The sequence below is a fragment of the Canis lupus genome, chromosome 32 (assembly GCF_003254725.2).
Source record: "Canis lupus dingo isolate Sandy chromosome 32, ASM325472v2, whole genome shotgun sequence".
Classification (NCBI taxonomy): domain Eukaryota; kingdom Metazoa; phylum Chordata; class Mammalia; order Carnivora; family Canidae; genus Canis; species Canis lupus.
This window is the reverse complement of record NC_064274.1, coordinates 29,233,503-29,257,848: the sequence shown is the minus strand read 5'-3', so window position 1 is coordinate 29,257,848 and position 24,346 is coordinate 29,233,503. Positions and strand designations below refer to the sequence as shown.

At 36.6% G+C, this 24,346-nt stretch overlaps 1 protein-coding gene across 1 annotated transcript in view; it reads left to right on the top strand.

The window, feature by feature from the left end:
- The window catches only part of COL25A1 (collagen type XXV alpha 1 chain), a 445,201-nt gene that overhangs the window by 342,406 nt on the left and 78,449 nt on the right, over positions 1–24,346 (top strand). Inside the window, exons 13-15 of the mRNA XM_035709664.2 lie at positions 15,158–15,211; positions 17,474–17,500; positions 19,905–19,949. Of these exons, the coding sequence (XP_035565557.1) occupies positions 15,158–15,211; positions 17,474–17,500; positions 19,905–19,949 (126 nt within the window). The remainder of the gene's footprint in view (positions 1–15,157; positions 15,212–17,473; positions 17,501–19,904; positions 19,950–24,346) is intronic.

Below are 24,346 nucleotides of genomic sequence, written 5' to 3'. Positions count from 1 at the left end.
TGGTAAAGAATGAAGATTAACTTTCTATTTAGAAAACTGCAGATCATGGAGGGAAATATAAACATTTGGAAGTATATTCATCCTAAGATGAATTTTAAGGTTATATAGGTCAAGATAATATTTGGAAAGGACAAGATATGGATATGAGAAATGTTTTTAACATTGATGAAGAACAAAGCTGGTACACCTAAGGTTAATATTTTGTTCTTTCTTCTTTGCTTCTTTTCTTTTTTCAACTTTAGGACAATCATGAAAATTTATAGAAACCTTTAACCTGAAGCAAAACAACTTTAAAACTGTCACATACATGTTTATGAAGACTGCATATTCTTTATTTTTGCAAAGGAAATATGCAATTTCCTTAGCAAGGGAAAGGAATGTGGCATTTTCTTATCCTACTCACCAAGTTTAAATTATATTTCAAGGAAACAGACAGTTAATATTTGCAGTTTTATGTCTTGGTATACATCTTTGTGGCATTTTAAAGTGTTTTCTAGAAGACCTAGGGAAGCTAAATAATTTCACGCTTTTATGGAGGTATTAGCAAAATGTAATTTAAGATTGTTTTTCATACTCCATAGAATTTAACCTAAAACTTTGTGGATGAAATTTGTGTTAATAACAGTCATTATCTAACATTTGTCATATTTGCTGTATCATCTTTAGGAAAATAAAGTGCAAAAGCCATAAGTCCTTCACTGAAACAGCAGGTCATATAGACAGTAAAAACAAAGCTGGAAATAGAGTAGTAATTCTGTACTTAAGCTACATGAAATGTGTTTTGGATCTCTACAATTTGTTTTTCTAAGAAAAGAACTTAGAGTGACATAATTTTTTAAAGTACCTAAATGTCCTCATACTGCCTTAAGAAAACATTTTCTCTACATTACAATTTCACTTTTCCAAACAAAAATATGTTGCTTAGAAAATATTTTTCAGATAATGATTAAGGAAGAATCAGAAATATATCAAATAACAACTAGAAAATAGAAGGATTTTTCTCTTACAAAAAAGAAAGGAAAATATTTTTTAAGTATTTTGTTTTCCATCCATTCAGATAGACAAGATTGGTGATTGGCTTTGGCCAATAAACTTGGTAGTGATGTATTTTTTTTAATTTTCCTCCAAATATGGGTTACTTTGACTGCTAACCTGAATTTTTCTTATTTTGTAATGGTCTTCCGGTTGTTCAGATTGTATTAGGAGAAAGGACTCACATAAACAGTAACATGCCATTAAACCGCTATCTAGCTCTTTCTGGCATCATAATCTATAAAGGGCTCCTCCTGAGCATCTTCTGTGAAATGCGGAAGGCAGCGTGGTATGTAGGAAAAGGTGTGAACTCTGTAGTCAGACAGAGAATGAGTCAGATCCTAGTTCTCATCTGGGCAAGTTATATAATATTTCGACAGCTCAGGTGTAAAATATAAATACAGACCTTGCAGTATTAACTAGATAATATCTCTAAAGTGAACTTAATGCTATAGATTCTCAATATGTTACTAAGTGTCTGTAGTAATAGTATTCCACTGTAAGAGTTTCGGCAAATGAGCCCTGGGTTTACCCTCACACAGGGAGCAGAAGGCAGTTGAATCATTATAGGAAGAATATGAATATGTAAAATTACACAGGAAAGTAAAATGTTCCTCTGTCCTCTGACTCCTTCCCCATTCACTCCAGTGCTGTCCTAGAATCGGGATGCTCTGTGCTCTTCTACCTCACGTGCAGCCTTTGAAAGAGCCTTTTCCTGTCTGGGCTTCAAGGAAGTTTCGTTCGTGAAATGAGACCAGGGACTGTACTAATTTATTTCTAAGTTTCTAAGAGAAAAGTCACCAATGTCTTATTTTTGATTCAACCAGCTTCTAGCATTCTCTGTTCCCAATTCTGAAAGCTGTTAGTTTTCATGATTTGGATTTATTGCCAGCAGGCAAAGCAATTAGGGTAGATTTAATAATACTAAGTCTTACCTAAAAATCTGAAATGTTGTCCTCTTCTTCCCTAGCTAATTATATTGGACACAAAAATTTTGTAATTCTCAAGGATAGATCTTGTTAAATTCAATGTATAATTAACATTTTATGCTCCATTATTCATTATTACTCTCTGTCCTTTTTTTAAGGATTTATTTATTTATTCATGAGAGACACAAACAGAGAGAGAGAGGCAGAGACACAGGCAGAGGGAGAAACAGAGGGAGAAGCAGGCTCCCTGCAGGGAGTCCGATCCTGGAACCCCAGGATCACGACTTGAGCCAAAGGCAGGTGCCCAACCACTGAGCCACCCAGGGGTCCCTATTACTCTCTGTCTCTCTTTTTCACAAACACACCCACATGTATACATGGAGAGATGTGTATCTGAATATTTGTCAATTAAACCCTGCTTCTCAGATATACTGGAAAAGTAGAAGCTTTTAAAAATAAGTTTGTAGTAGAACCATCTTTTAAGCTGAAGAATCCTTTGACAAAATTAGTTGCTATCTATGATTTTTGTATATACATGTGTATCAGAACTTTAAAAATCTCAACTTTTATGAAACGTTATTAGAACCCTATTATTTTTTTATTCTTTTACATTGAGTGGCACCTATAAAAACAAATCATCATAATGACACTTTACTTGAATAACAATCAATGCCCAGTACTATGCAAATACCACTGAAGAGGAGATCTGAGGACAGAGACAGGGTACATTAAAAATCTAATTGGTGCAGTTAACACCCTTGTCTGTTTGTTACTATGAAAATAATAATAAAGGTTTTCAGAATTAAAAATCAATTATTTGTCTAACAAGCTAGAATATTTCTGAGGCCCCAGAGTCTTGGGATTGTTTTCAAAGCAGGTGATAAATATTATAAGATCTTATTCATGTATTTTTCAAGTATTTTCTAGAATTTATTATTTTTAAAACTTCAAAATGTAATATAAATAAAGACTATAGTTAACATCTCATCTATGACTCTATCCCAGACAGCTATGTGATTTTTAAGGAACATTAAATTTTAATTAATTTATAGTTATGGTATTTAGAGTTCCTTTTCATCTCTTATCCATGGGTCTTACAATTTTTCACTGACATTAATCCTCACAGCATACTTCTAATGGCATTTTTATTGTATGTGTATTTAGAGAGCAGATAAATTGAAGCTCTCAGGCTTCCAAAGGTCAAGCTATTTATTCAAGTCTATTCAGTGGGCTGTTCAATGAATGCAGTGTTTTTTATTCTTGATTCACTTACTGTAACAACTAAATACACTCTTTTCTTGGTTCTGTCATTAAGCAGTCTGAGTTAAATTCCCAAAGGATTTGAATCTGGTATAGTTCTGTTTGTTTTCTGGGTTGGTTAGCTTAAAATTTTCTTGTAGCAGAATTTATTAAGTGGTCCCATTACCCAATATAGTTGTGACTTTCTTTTTTTTAAAGATTTTTTAAAAAGATTTTATTTATTTTAGACAGAGAAAGAGAGAACGTGTGAGAGAGCACAAGCAGTGGAGAGGGAGAAAGAGGCTGCCCATTGAGCAGGGAGCCGAATGTGGGACTCGATCCCAGGACTCTGGGATTATAACCTGAACCAAAGACAGCTGCTTAACCGATTGAGCCACCCAGGTACTCCTAGTTGTGACTTTCTGGTTTTAGACTTTAAGAAAAGATATCAAGAGTAAATGAAGTGATTGATTTCTGATCCAAGATTAATTAATAGTTCAGGGAAAGTATCTTACAGCAGTGCAATCATTTTGCAGGTTAAAGTTGAGACAAATTACTTTTATTAGCTTTTCTATCTTCTAAAGTTAGTAATTAATGTACATTAGAATTCTCAGAACACATGACGTTTTTCTCTAGTCACTGTAAGAATAGGATATGTTCTTTCTTCCAAAAGAAACACCATCTAATTGAATTTAAAAGAAAAGAAAAGAAACACCATCATTTTCCTATTACAGAACATTTCTTATAGTCTAATCACTGTATCCTTAAGTGTGATTCATACATTCTCAGACATTTTCATATACATGCTTACTCTTTAAGAGACTTTTCACTCAGTTTTACTTGTTAAGTGAGACAAATAATATTTCCATTCTTTATGTAATTAATTTTAACTTCCCTTAGAGAGGCATCAAAAGTTAGTTATAAGAGGTAGTTTAGGGATACCTGGGTGGCTCGGCGGTTGAGTGTCTGCCTTTAGCCCAGGGCATGATCCTGAAGACCCGGGATCGAGTCCCTCATCGGGCTCCCTGCATGGAGCCTGCTTCTCTCTCTACCTGTGTCTCTGCCTCTCTCCCTGTGTCTCTCATGAATAAATAAATACAATTAAAAAAAAAAAAGAGGTAGTTTAACGTTGGCTTGAAATAAATCAAGTATGGTAAAGCTTCTTTTTTAAACCACTTTCCCCCGACTTCATTTAGCCATGTTACTATAGAATTTGATAATAGCTATCATTCTATTCTACTAAAATATCAGGTGGCGGGAGAATAAAAAGTTTAGGGAAAAGGATTCTTGGGGGCAGGGATGTGAGAGAGGCAAGCTACTCACAGGCTGTCCGAAAACAAACAACAAAGCAAATGTGGTTGAATTATGATATCATTGAGTCCACTTATTTTATTTTTTTAAGTCCACTTATTCTAATTGAAAAGACACTATCTTTTATAGGAGGGATCACAAAAATATGATTTACTAGATCTGACTCAATTGCATATGTAATCTGGGAAAGCTTTCTTAAAGAAAACTTTCCATAAATGGGTCCACTGATTCACTTGATTTTTTTCAGTCATTTGTGCAGCCCTTACTACCAAGTGTCAGGCACCATCTGAGCACTGACGTTCAAGCTCTCTCAGTCCTCATGGAATTTCCAGCCTAATTGGGGATGGGGCTTTAAATGAACAGTTAGGCTAAAAGCCTATTACATGACAATTCTGTTAAGAGCTATGGCAGAGAAGCACAGGCAGCCTGGCCTGGTGGACAGAGCCTGGCAATGCTTCTCTAAATGGGTAGGTGACTTTAGGTGTGCCCTAACAGGTGAGCAGCATTTGGCAAGGAGAGAGAAACTACCCCTCTGGTGCAGTACCTTATAGATCAAATTACAGATGATCTTGGTCTTAGAATTTGGTTTCTGAAACACCATATTATCGACCATTATAGGGCTTTTGTATTCATCATGCTCTACCTTCTCTCCAAGCTTAAGACCACTAAAATATTAAATCAGTGCAAGCCACAAAGCCTTTCTTTTATCATTAGCTCTGACCTCTAAATGATACTCTGGATTTTGAAACTTGTATTAAAAAGAAGACTGCAGGGTGCCTGGGTGGGTCCTTTGGTTAAGTCTCTGGCTTCAGCTCAAATCATGATTCCAGGGTCCTGGGATGGAGCCCCATGTCAGGCTTCCTGCTGAGGGGGGAGCTTGCTTCTCTCTCTGCCTCTGCTGTTCCCCCTGCTTGTTCTCTCTCTGTCTCTGTCTCTGTCTCTGTCTCTGTCTCTCTCTCTCTGTCAAATAAATAAATGAAATCTTAAAAAAAAATTTTTTTAAATAAGTTTATAAGGGTACCTGGGTGGCTCAGCTGGTTAAGTACCCAACTCTTCATTTTGGCTCAGGTCATGATCTCAGGGTTCTGGAATGGTGCCCCACATCCAGCTCTATGCTCAGCACGGAGTCTGCTTGAGATTCTCTCTCTCTCTTTCTATCTCTCTCTCCCTTCTGCCATCCCACTCATGCTTTCTCATAAATAAATAAACCTTCAATGAAATAACTTATTGTGACAATACCAATGTATTAGAATCTACCTACCATTTGATACAAGGCTACATTGCCAATCAGTTAGTAACCATTTTCCAACTGCCGAACAGCTTCAGTGGGATTAATTTATGATAAATTGAATTTCTTTCAGGATTCTCTGTCTTCTCTGCCCAATGCAGAGAACAGAAGAGTGCAGTATATAATAAATCCTAATTTGTATTCAGCATTTACTATCAGGTACTGTCTTTAGTGTTGTGTGCATATTAGCTTACTCATTCCTCACAGCAATCCTAGGAGGTGGGAACTAGCATCCCTACTCTGTTAATGAGCAAATGGGAGCACAGAAAGGATAAATCTTTTGCCCAGAGTTACCAAGGTGCTTGTGGTGGAGTTCAGCTCAAAACCAGGCAATGTGTTCTCACTGCACATGACTCTGCTTCTACCATAAAGAATGAGGATCTTAAATTCAGAGTATCCCAGCTTTGCTCTTCAGTGTTTATATGACCTTGAGCAAGTTACTTACCTTCTCTAAGCCTTATCAACGGAGGATTAAAATAGTACCTCAAAGTTTAATCAGAAAAAGTAAAGTGATAGATGTAACTTCATTTAAGTATGTTAAATATTTTAAAATAAAACATTAAGTAAGATTAGACTATGTTCCTATCTGTACTAGGGGCATTAATAACTCCATGACTCAGGGGATCCCTGGGTGGCTCAGCAGTTTAGTGCCGCCCTCAGCCCAGGGAGTGATCCTGGACACCCGGGATCAAGTCCCACGTCGGGCTCCCTGCATGGAGCCTGCTTCTCCCTCTGCCTGTGTCTCTGCCTCTCTCTGTCTCTGTCTCTGTCTCTCTCTCTCTTCCTCCCTCTCTCTCTCTCTGTCTCTCTCTCTGTGTCTAATGAATAAATAAAATCTTAAAAAAAACCTCCATGACTCAGAAGCCTCCTGGGTGTAAAAGCAAATGTTAGTAAGAACTATTATTTCATTCTACTACTCTTCACTGATCTTTAGAATTTTTCCAGCTGGACATACCACTTAACATTTCTATTAGTAATTAGGCACATTCTCTTCCCAAGAGAAAAAAATAATTTATCATTCAAACATACATAGATTTATCAATAAGGACTATGCTTTAGGAAAGAAAAAATAAGCTGGGTTTTAAAACTTTAAATAATGGATATACTATTAAAGGTACATTATGATGCCAGTCCTAGTATACTTAACAGAACCACTTTTAAAAATAAAGGTATTTATTGATCCCGGAACTTGAAAGCTAATGCAGGCTTCAACTTTGCTTTGCTCTGGCAACTAAACCTCATCCCTAAGAATCCAGATTCTTTCATCTCTTCACCCTTTCTCCTTGCTGCCCTCATCCTAGCTCCTGCTCTTCCCATGGGAAGCCTAGGGCTTCCTTCTTTCATATCAACATGCAGAGAGTGAGTGAGTGTTTTCCCCCAAACATCCCACAAAACTTTGGAGTTCCTTTGTAAAAGGGAACAGAGAGGTCATGGGCTCCCCCTCCTCCCCTGGCTTGGAAAATGTCAGATTCTGATTAGCTACTGCCACTGCAATTTCTTTTCTAGCAACCCCAGTCACGTGGAAAGTTGCAAGAATCACTAATTCTCTAATTCAGAAGAGATACATGTAACACAAGGGAGCAGAACTGTGTTGTATCTGACTTATCCCAGTCCCTAAGAAAGTCTTCCACTTCACATAACCCACTTTATCCATTTTTATTATTTCTTCCTGAAACATAAGTCTTTGTTCTATATCTTTTTTTCCCCAGAAGCATACACATGGTGAACACACACACACACACACACACACACACATAGAAAAGACAGTCTTCTGTGGCATCATGCTCTCTGGATGGTTTTTGCTCATTTGGGCACCTTTCATAAGTTATTTAAAAAGGAAATACTGGATAATGTTTCCCTTAGACTCAGGCAAGCAGTACTTCTCATCTTGCTTCCTCTATCCTTCCTATGGTGTGACCCTCCCCACAGAGTGAGGAGTCCACAGGGCCAAGGAGGCATGCCTTGCTAAACCGCCAAGAGGTTGCTAAACCGCTGCGCCACTGGGGCTGCCCACATTTGTACTTTTTTTAAAAGCACAATGAAGGTTTGGTTACTAGGTTCAGTTTAGTTACAACCTTAATCAGTTTAAGACCCATTTCAGTAAATTATCTGAAATAGAATGCTTTTATTAGGCTCCTGGCTGAAAGCCCTGCCGGTTTTCTACTCATTAGTATTCATATTACTAATATGGACAGAGGGATTCTAATTTTAGGGAGGGGTTTTGCCGATTAGATAAACAAAACAGAGCCCTCTACAGGGTGCCGGATTCTCCAACATATAACCAAACTCAGTCACCCAGGTTTTCTGGTTTCTCTTTTGCCAAGTTACAAAGCCTCTTCTGCCTATTGGCAAGAAGGAAAAGACTTGAGACTGGGCATGCAAGCAGCAGCCTTTTAGAAACTACTACCTCCCATTACATAAGAGAGTGAAGCTGAATGCCTAGGGTGGTCTAGGAGGGAGAGGAGGAAGAAGAAAGGCAAGATGAAAGCCAGCAAGATGAAGAAAGCTACCTGTCCTGTGATGTGACATCTTCCCAGGTACACCAGATATTCAATCCTGAGCTCATAAGAGACCCTGGGAGAGTGGAGTTCTGGAGGCAATTGGTGAGGGGAACTGACTGACCCATCTGAATTGGTGTGGGGCAAAACCAAGATGAACCCCAGCAGAGGAGTCCAGTGGAGCAGGTCTCGATTCCCTTCATCTGTGAAATTGGGCCTTGAGCCAAGTCTAATCAGGTGTCTGAGGAATAAGGAATCACCAGGCAACATACTGAGTCTAAAAACAGCAACAAATAGTAATAATATTAATATTATGTTGGGAATTTGAGTTCAGTAAAATTTTCTAAGTACCTATTTAAAGCAATAATAAAACCTAATCTTAATCCTTTTGCGGGGGGGGGGGGGGGGGTGGGAGCAAGCATTTAATCTACTTGCACACACTTCATAGAGAAGCTGAGTCCCACAGAAGCTTAAGCAATTTGCTCTATGTCACAAGACCAGAGGTGGAAAACCTGAGATTAGGCCAGAGGTTTCCTGAAGTCACTTTCCTCTTTCATGCTCAAATTTAACAGATAACAAACATAATAAAAATGAATAAGGGTTTTTTTTAGATACAAGTTGCTCAAATAGAAGGAACACAAGATGAGGAATGGGAAGACCTGGGCTCTGATCTTACATCTGCTCTTTGCAGGTATTTGCCTCTGGAAAAAATACTCTCTGAATGTGCTTTTTCATCTTTTAAGAATGACTCACTTGGTTCCTTCCAACTAAAATATTTCACTGTTTTGTGAGTGCTTCTGCTTGGGGTGGGGCAGATGTTAGGGTGAGTTCATGAAGGGTCTTGGGGGAACTTCAGAAGACACAATAATTCTTAACCAGCATGGCCTCAGCTTCTGGGGGTGCAGGAAGGAGCCGATGAAAGAATATATTGGAAATACATAGAAGGCGCAGTCTCTGTACCCACACGGAACTGTGGCAGCCTTCAGTGCTTTAGGCATCCACCCTTCCCCTGGGAGAGTCCTGGAGGTGCTCAAGGGCATGAACCCCTTGGAAGCCATGACAGTTCTCATTCAAGTCATCCGGCCCTTCCGGAGATTCCTCCCCACCACGCACCCTGCTGGTCTTGTACCCTGAGCTGTTCCTCTGTTCTGCAGTTCAAATGTTTCAGACTGACCTACCTGAGTTGTAGGTGTCACTGCTAGATTAACATGTCTCCCATCTTTTTCCTGGGTCCCCTTCTCTTTTCTCACCAATGGCTGCCTTGTTGTAGCTGAGACAAAGAGGCATCTCTTGCAACCATGCTTATAGATATTCTAGTTTCCCAGAAGAAAAGTCTTGCTATCTTAGTCTCTCACCAAGCCTACAAGAGTTTTACATTTGCATGTGGGCTTTATGTATATGCATCTCCTGTATTCATTCATTTTTCCAACATATATGTACTTAACAATTATTATATGTAAGGTACAGTTTCCAGGAGATGTGGAAAGAGGAGTGAAAAAAGTAGACAAAGTTCATATTCTAGGGCAGTGAGAGGGTAGAGGTGGGTCATCAGATAATATACAGGATGCCCAGTTAAACTTGAGTTTTAGATAAATAACCCATAATTTCTAATATGACTATGTCCAATTCAATCTTTGGGATATATAAAAAATATTTAGGATATATGTAACTTAGAAACTATGTTGTTTATCTGAAATTAAAATTTAAGTGGATATGCTATACTTTTAGTTCTAAAATCTGGCATTCCTGGTAGGGGAGACAGATTTGAAATAAAAAAAGTATGCCTCATGTGGTAACTAGTGCAATAAAGAAAATTCAGTAAGGTAGTGAGCATAGGAAGTGGTGGTGGGGTATCCAGGCAACCCCTGTAGTAAGGTAAGGGGACATTTGAGCTAAGGCTGAAGGCCATGAGAGGTGTGCAAAAAGACAAGTGATTTTTTTCCAAAACATTAATAGCTCTTAAAGGTTGGGGCTAGGACTTTTATTTTATTGTGTCATAAAATGCTGCATTTCTATACATTTCAAAATACGTAGGTCATTTTGTACCTCCTACCTTCGCCCAACCCAGTGTTCATATTCATTTGCCATTAGACAACCAGAGTAGAAAATTAGTAAACTAAAGTAAGCTAGAGAGAATAAATAGGAATGGAGAGCAAAAACCCATTTTCTTGACTCTTCCCCAGAGCTGGATCTAGAACTCCCTCTTGGGTGCCTTGCTGCTTTCAAATAATCTTCCTCTACCAATGTTATTTACCCAATTGCTGCCAAAGCCTCTGTGGCCCCAAGCATTATAAAAGGACACCCACCACCTCCACCATGTCTTCCTGGAGAAGAGGACTAAAGGCCAGTCCTGCTCAGCCTTCAAGACACTGAGATTCTTCTGTGCACTGTCACTGTCAGGAAAAAACACACTCAATGTTTCAGATGGCAGTGACCATTAGTCTTTATTTTATTACGGGGACACACCAACACCCCCTACTCCAGAGGTAGAAGAACAACCTTAAGACCGATGCCATGTTCACAGCATAGAGAATATAGTCAGTGATGTTATAATAACATTGTATGCTACGTACACTCATGGTGAGCATACCATAACTTATAGAGAAGCTGCATCTGAATCACTAAGCTAGCTGTACATCTGAAACTCATGTGACATTGTATGTCAATTATACTCAAATAAAATATTAAAAAATAAAATAAATTAAAAGATAAAATTAAATTAAAAAATAAATAAACCTAAGGAAGAGTTGAAAATTCCAGAAAAAAAATTAAAAAGACTGATATCATGTTCTGCTCACTATTACTCTTTCCATCCACTGCTGGTCCACCGTTCCTTGTAGCTATTTTCCTCTTCTGTGTGGATGAGTTCTTTTTGAGATGCAGTACTTAAAAGAAACAAAATCTGATTTGACAAGTGAATGTAAAACTATATTATGCTGAAAATTTTAAGCTACAACTCCTTGTAAATTCCCATCGCCAGAATAGAAAACAATTGCCCTCAGGCAGCAATATTACCACTAAATGACCTATTTCCTGTTAGCACTCAGTTTCATAAGACAACTACCTTCCTTCCTATCTTTCAGTATTCTTTCAAGTTGCCCCTGATTAGCATACCTGAGATAATTGTAAAAGTCCTGAGGGATGTCTTACATTAGAGCTCTAAAGAGCATTTGGTTTGAGAAAGAGAGAAGGGAAGGAACAAAGAAAGAAACAAAGTAGCAAGCTGGCTTTCCTAAAGGTCAGTACAACTTATTTAAATACACACATCGTCATATTTGAGTAATACACAGGGAATACTTTAGAATTTAAAGTATAAGAGAGAGAACCCTATCATCTACCTGTAAAGATGTTAGCTGCTGTTTTTTCATTATTACTATCTTTGGAATATCCTTCAGTACTTGTGAAGTGCATTCGGAAATAGATGAACAGTTTCTCTAACAAATAGGAGACTCTCTACACACACATGAAACCTAATTGTCATTTTTTTGTCTCTGCTTTTCTGATTTTTCTGCATATGTATATTTTTATTACATTATGTAGCAATGTCATTGTAACTTTATTTGAAGGGGACTCATAATATTTTATGCTCATATACCAGAAAATATTAATACACTATATGACACATGGTTTATTCTTCTTAACACTCCTTTTGATTCATGTTTCTTTATTTAATGAAGTGCAAGAAAACTTCGCTCAAAAAAAAAAATCCTGTGACCTCAATTAGATGTCCTCTTAAGTTATTTTTATATGTATTGTTTTTTCTGGCTCAAAACTCAGCTCTTTGGGCACAGGTATCTCTCATGCCTATTTCATCTTTATATCCCATGAAACACTCAGCCCAGAGTACAATAGCTAGAAAATTCTCACTAAATCTTAGTTGAATAAATTAACGTCTTCCAGAATCCCATAGCTCAGACTTGGCGCTCAGAGTTCTCCAGCTCATCATCCTTAACATTCCTTTCCCACAACCTGGCAAACTAGGTTGGAAAGTAGCAGAATGCTCCTTGGCCTCCTAATATAAGCTTGAATATATTCTTCTTGACATAACTTATTAGAAAGGTAAAATGCTCTGAGTCACTTTGTCACTTTTCCTTCTTTTTCTCTTCCCTTGCTTCATTCAGGAAAAAGCTTTATTCATTTTAAATTTAAAATTAAAATTAAAATTTCAAAATTTTAACTTTAAAATTTTGTGAGATACTTATTGAAATTATAAACACGTGAAAAAACATTTAACCTTACGAGTGATAAATGTAAAACTGGGCAACAGTAAACTCTTATTTGTGCTTATTAAAATTGCCCCCCAAATAATTAAAATTGTGATATCCGATGTTGATGAAGTTGTGAAAACGTAACACAGAGTGGGGGCCGATTGAAGCAGATAAAACTCAGATTCCTTTTGGAAAGCAATTTCAAAATATTTACAAAGGTGGGTTTTTCGTTTATCTTTAATAGCAAAAATTGGCAACAATCAAGTATTCTTCTGTTTGGGACAGATTAAACATATGATCACACCTGACTTTGTTAGAAGATAATCAAACCATTCACAAGACAATCATGAATACCATGTGAAAACAACTATGTAGGATCAAAAAATAAAAAATCAGAGTGTCAAACTATGTAATAAGCTTACAATTGCTTGAAAACACGTAAACATAAATAAGAAAGACTAGACGGAAACAGGACAAAATAATTATAAGGGTGATAGAACCATAGGTGCATTTGTTTGTTTCCTACTATGTTAAAAGATTATTTTAACAATATATAAACATTTTAAAAAGGGATCAAGTTTTAGTCTCTCAGTGTTCACATATTAAGGAGGATGTTAACCAGATACCTAAGCAATGTCTCTTTTCCTTGCTTCAGAATCACGGCATGTACTTTGTTCAGTTCCAGGGGTTTAACCATTTTTTTATTATTATTCTGGCTACCATGGTTATTCTTTGAAAGTCTAAACAAAGTTTGTATTGTTTCCTGGCAGCATCTCTTATTTGCATTAAACCATGAGTTATGATATTAGTGCATCCTGTTGTGGATTCTTTGAAGAGAGCAGACTTGATAGCTCTTCTTCTGTTGCAGAGTAAATGATAGTCCTCTTTCAGGGCATTTTCTATTTCCAACTTGTTACTCTTTGTGATGTACAAATGGCTGGTCAAAATTTTCCTATAATGGCCATTGCTCTTCTCTCAGCATTTTTGCCATTTATCCAAGGAAAGTGCAAGAGTTACAATTATAGTGTAACTTTATATACAAAGCAGAATTTCTTCCAGAAAGTTAAGACTTTAGCAATTATAATACACCAATATAGGAGTAAAATATTATTTTGCTCTTCTAGAAGGATAACGTAAGCTTCATATTCTTCGTTTATCTTGGAGGTATACCTAAATCATCTTTATATAAGTTATATTTAATTCAGGTTTCTATACATTCTGAAAGGTCATTTATAAATGAGAAGTATAAACCAAATGATAATGAGAATAGAAATACTCCCATGAATTCTCTCCCAGTTTTTAGATGCTTTCATTCATTCAGGAATGTATCTACTATTAAGAGCACAACCTCTTAAGCTAGATCATGAGAGTTGAAATCTTGGCTAGAGTTGTGTGAATCTAGAAAAGTTACTTAAACCTCTCTGTGCCACAGTTTCTTCATCTGTTAAATAGAGATAAAAAATACATCATAGAAATTTGTGAGAATTAAATGAATTGATGAATGTAAAATTCCTGGACCTTAAATATGGTACTATTATTAATGTACATGTTTTCGAAGCTGAGAGCACAAATATTAAAATGGCGCAGTCTCTGCCCTGTAGGTGACTTAGAAAACACACTTAAAAATCAACTAAGTTTGCTGTGAACCTAAAACTGTTCTAAAAATAGTCTTTTTTTTTAAATCAATTAAAGAGCAACTTTACTACCCTCAGTGAAAAGAAGAAAGCTGTCCCATCATTGGTGCACACTGTAAATGACTTTGGGAATGTTTTTAAATGAAAATGAAATTCTGGTTGATATGACTCTGAGCCACATGGAAGCATTGAGAGCCAGATTATCTCACCTTTGCTTCTGGGCACTTCATGACTTCTCCTCTTTGGAAAATAATTGCTAGTTCAGAGCCTAGGAAAACTGTTATACAACCTCGTCTTTCTGAGATGGGAAACTTTTCTGACCTAGTAACATCATCCAAAAGCCTATCACTCCATAGGACAATGAGAGCCACAGTTCTGAATGTTTTATTCTAATTATTTTTTACCATGAAATTGAGAAGCCAAAGCCATGTTTATTTTTGACTTTTGTGTCAAATGTGTCTAATTTTGTAGGAATTCAAAGATGTGTGTGTTCTTTAAGCTTTAGATTTGGAAATACTTGTTAGATTAAGTCTCATAAATATAATGATTTAGTCTTTATTTTCCTGAGCTGATGAACCACTTAAAAGTTCTCCATCAAGAGAGCTTATATTTTCAGATGTCTTTAATTCATTCCACAAATATTTACTTATTGCCTACAAGGTACCCAATACCATGCTAGATACTCATTTCTGTCGGTAAGTTGCTTCAGCTTTCTTAATGGAGAAAAGACTGAATAAAGGAAATTAACCCTATGTTATCCTTGGTCCTTAGCACATAGAATTTTGAACCAAATGAACTCATTTGTATTTATACTAGTAGGCACTTATTTTTCTACTTCTAGAGCATTATTGGATAGTTATATCCTCTAATGATATATATATATATATCATTTTATCTCTATTTAACAGATGATATATATATATAACAGATGATATATATATATATATATATATATATATATATATATATCTTATGGATTTTGTCTATTTTATTTAATAGTATCTATTTTTTTCATGAGGGTGAGCCCGGGTTGCCTGGAACAGTAGGACAAAACGGAATACCAGGGCCAAAGGTTAGTACAAATGAAACCAAGCAGAATCATTTGAGAGTTGAGTTTTCATGAAATTGTAACCTATAACTTTTTTTTAGGTCCCACTGGTTTTACTTGGATGGAATATTTGTCAGTAGTATAATATGCAACAGTATAAAAGTGTGACTAATGACCAAATTATATTTGTGACTCTCATTTGCAGAAAAACAAATAAATATGATCAAAATCTTTATTCTGGGATACTTCAATAACATGAGAAAAAGCCCATATTTCAAATAAGACTATTGTCATTTTGTCACTTAGTGAGTGTATTAAAATGTAGGCCATATCCACACTTCCTAAAATGTTCATAATATTTATAAGACTTACTAAAGATGATTCTCACAATGCCACTGCTGGCCTTTCTTCAATATTTGATCACCTCCAACACTTACGTAACATAACTGGTTAATTAAATGAAGAGCAAAGATGTGGCATGTTTTGATTTTTAAGATTTTATTTTATTTTTATTATTCATTCATTTTATTTTTTTAAAGACTTTATTCATTCATGAAGGACACAGAGACATAGAGGGAGAAGCAGGCTCCCTGCAAGGACCCTAGTGCAGCAGGGGATCCCAGAATTCTGGGATCACACCCTGAGCTGAAGGCAGACACTCACCCATCAACCTTGAGCCACCCAAGCGTCCCTAAGATTTTTATTTTCTTAAAGTAATCTCTGCACCCAATATGGGGCTCAAACTCACAACCCCTAGATGAAGAGTCATATACTCTACCAACTGGGTACCAGGCACCCCAAGATGTAGCGTGTTTAAAATTTAAAAATGGATATAGTCTGAATTACTAAATAGGGAAAAAATGTAATGAGGATTTGGGGGCATTGCAAGTTTTCTTTGTTTTTTGAAGAACAAATGAATCTGTTAAATATAAAAAGATTGGTGACAGTTTAAACTGTTTAAACCAGACAGACAAATCCCAAATCCTTTGATGAGTGAACATCCCTTGAAGTACATAGCTAATGTCTAATCCTGTCAGCTGTGCTAGTGTGTATCTGTACCCACAGATGCCTGTCAGCTGATTTTACAGATCACATTGCTATTGACAGGCGCCTAGGACAGACCTAAAATTTATAGACCTGTCCTTTGTCCTGCAGGAGAGGAAAGAAAATATTCCTTCTGGGACTACAGCCATTCTCCTGTCTTTTCCCCTCTTTTGCTCCATGCTAAAAAGCCAAATGATAAGAGTTAACGGCTAAGGCATGTTCTCAGTGCTATTCTGTTGCCTAGCAACCATCAGGATGGATATTGAGCACTGAAAGGTGGCCAGAAATTCAGAAAGCCAAAGGGTGAGACAGAGTCCCAGCAAATGAAGAATCTTGCCTCAAAACTGACTTCGAGTGGTTTTTAAGTTAAAAAAAAAAAACACAATAATCATCTTAAACCATTTTTTTAAGCAGCCTGACCTCATGGCAACACTTACTAATGCTTTTCATAAGAGGAATATTATCATAATGTGTATGATTTACTTTAGAATTTTCCCGCTCCTTCACCTGTGCCTTCCTGGGTAAAGTGAAAATAAGAATTCTCTGCAAAGCACAATTTTGCATTTTAGTTTTCATACTGTCCAGGTCAGCATTTTCAATAAAGACATTCTCCTAAATTCACTTCAACTCTGCCCCATTCTAGTCTCTTTCCTAAAGGTACCAATGCCTCCTGGAATATACCTGATTGAGAACATGCTGGTTACCAGGAGGTTAAAGAGAGTTCATGACACTGTGAAGGGGTCCAAATTCAGGACCAGGTTTTTGATCATGTTTAAAGAAGACAGATTGGGGGACTTAAGCAGACTCCAGACCCCTGAAATAATCTATACACAGGAGGCTGCTTTGAATAAAAGACCATGAAAGGATGTGCTAGCCCACTTTACTGGTTCTGAGTTTGGGAAGAATAAAAACTTGAAAACTAAGAAGCCACTCAAGACATTGAATTGCTACCACATTGTTCTTAATGCCCCTAAAGCTGATTTCCGGCTGATAATCTGAAATATCTTTCTTTAGTCCCTTAAAAGTAAAGAATTAAGATTACATTTGATATTCATATCCAGGCCCAATTCTTCAGGAAATTCATCTCACCATTTGTTTTCAATATAGCAATTCTAATATTGCCAAAATAGAAAGGGTCACACATAATTGACTTAGTATGTTCAATATCTGACTTTGTTAGGTGTTGTTCAATTGGGTGTTTTATAATTTAATGTGCCACTCAATCTTTGTCCTTTTGCTCAGGGAGAACCTGGAGATCAAGGTGAAAAGGTAAGTAAGAGTGATTCTGCCTATAATTCTCTTTTTTATCCCCCTAAAGAGAAATCAAACCGAACTGTATATAAGTATGGTTGACTAGATAGTAATAAATATTGATCCATAGATATAGATATAACAACCACTGTTCTTGTCAAACTGTTAATTATAAAAGGAGACCTGCAGAACTTCTGTTTTGCCTACTTGGTAATGCCACACGCCAATGCTTTTCTAAGTGTCCACATCACTCCCTACTGCTTCTAAGGTCACTAAGTTAAAGGTAGACAGATGTTTACCTGCAACAAATACACTGCAAATTGCCCCACAAATAATTCCATTCAAAAAGCAAAAAGAGAAACAAAAGGAGGAGGGGAGTGCCATATGTTACATTTCTCACAGACGTCCTTCTTGAATACTTTTGGGGCGTCCTGATTATTTTTAGGCTCTCTGTGCATATCATGGTGCTAATTTTCCTGGTTCTCATGCGATTTACATTAATAACTCTCGAGAAATGTGCTGCCTGCGTAGGAAGCTGCCAAGATACTACTTCATGCTCTTTATAAGTGATCTTCCTAACAAATTAATGTTATCACTTCTAATCCAAAAAGTAGATCTAAAGATCCAGCAAATTTCTTGAATGTAACTGTATTTTTCGGCACTGTAAACCAAAAATTAAAAAGACATTTATTTAAATGTCACATTTATTTAAATGACGAACATGGCCCCGTCAAACCCTTCACTTTGTAACCGCTCTCAGCCAGTCTTCCTAACAAGGAAGTTTGTTCTGTTTTGTTTTTTAATAAAGGATTTCCAAGCAATCCTTTAAAAAGTATGCTAATAGGCTGCCTGTCAAAGTTCCCTCATAACAGATCATCAGTACATTTATTTGGCATCCAACCAGTTCATTGTTATTAACTTGAAATTAATTAGTCATAAGATCACTCTTTTGTATAGAAATTAAGGAGGGAAAAGGATCAGTGCCGGCACCGTTCTAGGGATTCATCAGATAGAGCAGCTCAGGCTCCCGGGCTGCTGTGGTGTATCCGTCATCATAGACAAATGTCTATGAGCAAGTTAGCTTCATAGTTATTTGAAATAAGAAAATGGAGAGAAAAAAGTAAGTCTCTCTCCCGCACATCTCTTCCCTCTTCCAGGGAAACGATCATGAGTACTTTATCTCTTATTTATAGGAAATTTTTAAATGATGGAAAAGTGACCTCTTAGGAAGCTAAACAGAAGGGCATTCCATGCTTATGGAATCTATGAACAATAATGCATTGTTCTTGCTAACGGCTATCATTAACAGCTTATGGTGCATCAGTTGTTTTACACACAGCGTATTGTTTATTTCTTGTAACCCCATAAAGCATTCTTGCCCTTACGTTACACATGCAAAACGTGATGTAGGGAGGATTTCATTTGCCCAGTAGGTGCTGGAGCTGGGCTCAGTCTCTCTGGCGCCAAAGTCCATGATGTTTCCACTATGACATGCTGTAAAGACTTAAAGAATTCAGCATTGAAGGAATCAAAGCATGGATAATGAGCGAATGACTTTTTTTTTTTCTAACACATTGCTTTGTGGTAGAAAGGAGATGTCAGTGAGGGAATAAGCAGAGGAAATCTCAAAAATAACCAAGAAAGCATGAACTCTCCAATTTCCTTTACTCTAATTTAAAAAGAGAGTTTTCAAATAAAATATAAAGCATTCATTTCACAAAAGTAAAACATAGGTGCAGATAAATTAATCTTCTGTCCACAGTTTTGAGGGCTGTGTCATGCACTGTGAAACCCTGGAGATTTGAACTGAGCTGAACTCAGACAGAGTAGGATTTGCACAGAGAGAAAGGAAAACGGCGGGCGAAGCCTAGGTGTCAGGAATGGCAGGAGGTCGTAAGGCATGTGGCATGTAGAGAGAATGGTTAGGAAAAAGGCTTTCTTGAGTAGAAAAGAGATAGAGTTAAGGAGGCTTTAAGTGCCAGAATGAGCTATTAGAAGTCAGAGAAAGTATTGCTTTCTGTTGATATCATAGAATAGTTTATTTTTTAAAAAAAGTTTTATTTATTTATTCATAGAGACACAGAGAGAGAGAGGCAGAGACACAGGCAGAAGGAGAAGCGAGCTTCATGCAGGGAGCCCAACGTGGGACTCGATCCCAGGTCTCCAGGACCACTCCCCGGGCTGCAGGCGCCACTGGGGCTGCCCTATCACAGACTAGTTTAAAACTGTTCACCTATGTTCACTGTAATAAATTTTAGACTAGTTGATATCAGGCAGCTGCTCAAGTGAAAATATGTTAGCTCTGCAGAACATTTGCAACAGATTTTAATATATAGTACACAGGAAAGCAAACTTAAAATAATGAAAGCTACTATATGTAATGTCACCAATATATTTTACTGTATCACTTTTCCCCCCTTAGGGAGATCCTGGAGAGAACGGTCCCAAAGGTGACACAGGCGAAAAGGTACAGTGTTATGAAATATGAAAGATGTGTATGAGCAAGAAATGTTATATCATGCAAGTGAAAATGGAAGATTTTGAGAGAGGTGAGTGGTAGTAGTTTAATATGATAAGATCAGAAATAATTCTACAAGTTTAGAAAACATTTGAATATCTAGCTTATATAGGTGATCATTCCACAAGCTCCAAGCTACAAATTTAAATATTTTAAAAGTAAAATGGTATATCACAAATTCTAGAAAATGTGTAGCTAGGATTGCAGTAATATGGCTTTAAAGAAATAAAACCATTTATTCATATAGAGTCCCTTCATACTCAGAGATATAAAAATAAAGTTTCTAAAGTGATTCCTTTTGTTCCAGTTTGGGGAGACAAGTCACAGGATTGAGATGAAATTTAAAAGTTTGAAAGTAAATGTCATTTGATTAGAGCCTCTAATGCAATCTTGAAAATTTGCCTTAACTTGAAATCTACTAAATCCAGATACTTTGTCAGCCTTTACATTGCCCCCCCCCCACACCTTTTAAAGCATTGTTAGTATTTATATTACAGTGGTCTTGTGGCTTATCTTCCTACATCTTCTCATCACCCACTCCCCATCTATCATTATAGCTTTTGTTTGGATTCATACTTCACAGACATCTCTGGCATAAGAAGGGTATTTCACTTCACTTGTGCTGTAAAGAATTAAGAAAAATTTTAGGAAAATGAAAACAGAATAGTTGGATTTTCATTAAAATCAAGCTAAGTAATTGAGTAATAAAAAAAAGATTTATTCATTTAAGCTTAGAGTTGAGGATAAAAATATTTCACTTTGAAATTATTACAGTACAGATGGATAATGGTTAGTCATAAAAGCATCCCCATAAAATAAAGAGAAATTTATCTTTCTCATTCTTATAAATATTAATATAAATATGGCATGGGTGGTAGGAATGAATTAATGTCACCAAGTAGCAGTTGTGTTTGTATTCAAGGAGCAGTCTGGAAATTAGAGTGGACCCTCTGTCTCTTGTAGACCAGGGTTTCCCATCCTCAGCATTATTGACATATTGGGCCAGATAATTCTTTGTTGTGGGGGCTCTTGGATGTTTAATATTCCTGGCCTGTGCCCATTAGATTCTAGTAGTTGCGACAACCAAACCTATCTCTAGACATTGCCAAGTGGCCCCTGGAGGACAAAATCACTTCTAGTTGAAAACCATTCCTATAGACCCATTTTATATACTTGTCAAATTTAATTAACATGCTGCAATCAAATATGGCATGAATATTCTTAATATTTAGTAAGACCAATGATACACCTCAATCACTCTCAAAGTCAGAATTTTAAACCCCAGATGTATAAACCTGGATATTATATTTAACTTTCTTGATTATACTTAAAACCAGAAGTCAGCAAAGTTCCTGTAAAGGACCATAAAATAAATATTTTAGGTTTTCTGGGCCTTGTGGTCTCTCTATGACAACTCTTCAACTCTGTTCTTGTAGTGTGAAAGCAACCGTAAACAACATGTACACACACTAGTATGGCTATGTTCCAATAAAACTTTATTTCTGGACATTGAAATTTTAATTTCATGTAATTTTCATGTGTCATGAAATATTATTGTTCTTTTGATTTTTTTTAACCATGTAAAAATATAAAAAACATTCTTAGCACATGGGCCACACAAAAACAGGTGCTAGCTGGAGTTGGTCTGAAGGCCTTAGTTGACAGTCTGCTCAAAGAAAGGAAATCTTCTAAACAGAGAGCCATTTTTTCAAGTGAAAAAAGTCTGAACTATACCTGTGTGGATTTCTGTAGACAATTTTATGCTTTAGAAGATGGATTTTTAAAGTTTCATGTTTGGAATGTAGGCCAATAATTGTTTCTTTAATCACACATTTTTTTAATTCAATTTTCCAGTAGTAAAGCAACATTTTTCTTTGAAAAGGCCAAGTCTGCCTCAAAAGAATACTGTTCTTATTTTTTATATTAATGCAAATCATTTACCATACTGACTCACACATAGTAAACTCTCAATAAATGTTAGCTTTCTTACCACATGGAAATTGAAATCCACTAGATTGGTTGTTTTCTTTTTTATCAAAAATTTTTATTAGTCAACTGAAATTAAGTACAAGAAATGGTTCAGTTAAAACGGAAATCATTTCTATAAACCTTCAATGGGCCTAAACAGGGGATTGTAAATAGGAATCTGTAACATATAATATGTAATCTGACCTGTAGCATTCATCCTGAGAATGCTGTAATTGGAATATAATTTTTGATGTGTTTTTTTAAACATTTCCTGCTTCTGTCATATAATTTGTTTCCAGTATGTTGAAAATACTCTTCTCATGGCCTTTGGTTTCAGTATGTGAAACTCATTCATCATTTACCAAGTTTGAGATGTAAAATCAAAATATGCTTTTTTTTTCTGCCATTGATGTAGTAAATTACATCATTGACTGATTCACTTTAATAGGATTTTTTTTTCCTTTTGATCCAACTCAGTGCCTTTGGATGGTAAAACAATCTAAACCTTTCCAGACTGGTCATCTGGAAATGCTGTGGAACTGTAAAAACCAATAGGCTGTGTTTCGTCCGTGGCCAGCAACTGCAGTACTCTCTAGGCTTGAGAGTCACACTCCAAAGAATGATTTCAATCATGTGTGGAGTTACTATGCAAACGTTAGGTTCTGCTCTTTGGAGCATTAATCCCACCGACAAATGTAGAAACGCATTTGTTATCTCTTTCAGCCAACTTGAAAGTAGGTGTGTGTGCAGCAAGCTGAATGGCTTGATCATGCCACTGTATTATTCACAATTCATTGTATGTTGATTCAGAAGCTTCACATTCCCTGTCTTGGAATGACCTGTCTGTGCCTTCACTTTCTCTGCTCCCTCAGTCTCCATTCATGTAAGCACACTGCATTCTTAGTTTATGCCTACATAGCATCTTTAATTTGCATCCTCTCGTCTTTTCTGGAAGCCACACCCATACTTGGAGCTACCATCAAATCGTCTCTTCTTAAAATCACATGTGAAGTCCTATCTCCAGGGGCTTCCCCACCCCCGGCAAGGGGCCTTCTCTAACTTGGCACATGTGGTCACCTCAGGTTAACATACTGTGTCTGTCCACTCCTGCCTCTACCTTCTATTCTTCAGTTCCCTGGGACCTCAAGTTATAAGTCATTTCCCTCCCTGGGGCAGCCTTTCAGTCACCTCCAGGTTGGTTAGGTTACTTACTCTCTGCTCCTACAGCACTCTTTAAAATCCCTTTCATAACCATCATCAGGGTTTATTGTAATTTCTTGTCTAATTGGACATCTAGCTCATTGGGAAAGAAAAAACAAATAAACAAAAAACTATATGATGTCAAACTATTCCCAGCACCAATCCAGGTTCCTGGCACATAGTTGTAAGATAGTAAATATTTATTGAATAGACAACCTTTAAAAAAAAAATCTGTTTTCCTTACAACTGTTTTTCATTTTCACGGAATGGTAGAACTTTGTCCTGTGACATGCATTTATTTTTCTTTCTTTTTTATAAAGATTTTATTTATTTATGAGAGACACACAGAGAGAGGCAGAAACACAGGCCAAAGGAGAAGTAGGCTTCCTGCAAGGAGCCCGATGTGGGACTTGATCCCTGATCCTGGGATCAGGCCCTAAGCCAAAGGCAGAAGCTCAACCACTGAGCCACCTAGGCGTGTCTATACAGGGACACAAGGTTTCCCAAACATGAGAATCTCTTCCTAGCCCATATTTTTCTTTAAATAATGGAAAGAAAGAAAGAAAATATTTTTCATGCTTTCAATCAGTAATATTTTGTGTATATATATATATTGGCAGGTGACTATGATGAGCACAGATTAAGGGTGGAGATTGTAACTGCCTTGCTCCCTGTTCTTACCCAGTACCGGGTATATCTGCAAACAGACCATGCTGGCACTTCATCAGTGCTCAAACATTTATTGAATGAATTAATGAATGATAGAAATGTCACCATGTTCACTTCATTTATCCACCTAGACTTTATTAACACATACGTAAATACTTACTACCTATTGTGTTTGAAAATAATCGTGACCAAAAACGGAAACTCTCTGTATTTGAGTGATCAAAAGTCAAATTCATTTATCTCAAGTGTCTTCTCCAAGTATTTGTGTCTCATCCTGCGGAAACTTGTTTCTAGACCAGCTGACTTATGAAGCTAAGAGTATACTTAAGACATAGTTGGGTTTTTCCTACTTTAATCCTGTATTCACTTTCACTTTTGGAGGAATGAGGATTATAAACACTGGCTGTTTTATTTCCACTATTTGAAGCGCTATCCTTTAAAATGTTTAACTTATGACAGTCTTTCAGCAGTTGTCTTGCTACTTAAAAGTTATAAAAATTCTTTGAGAT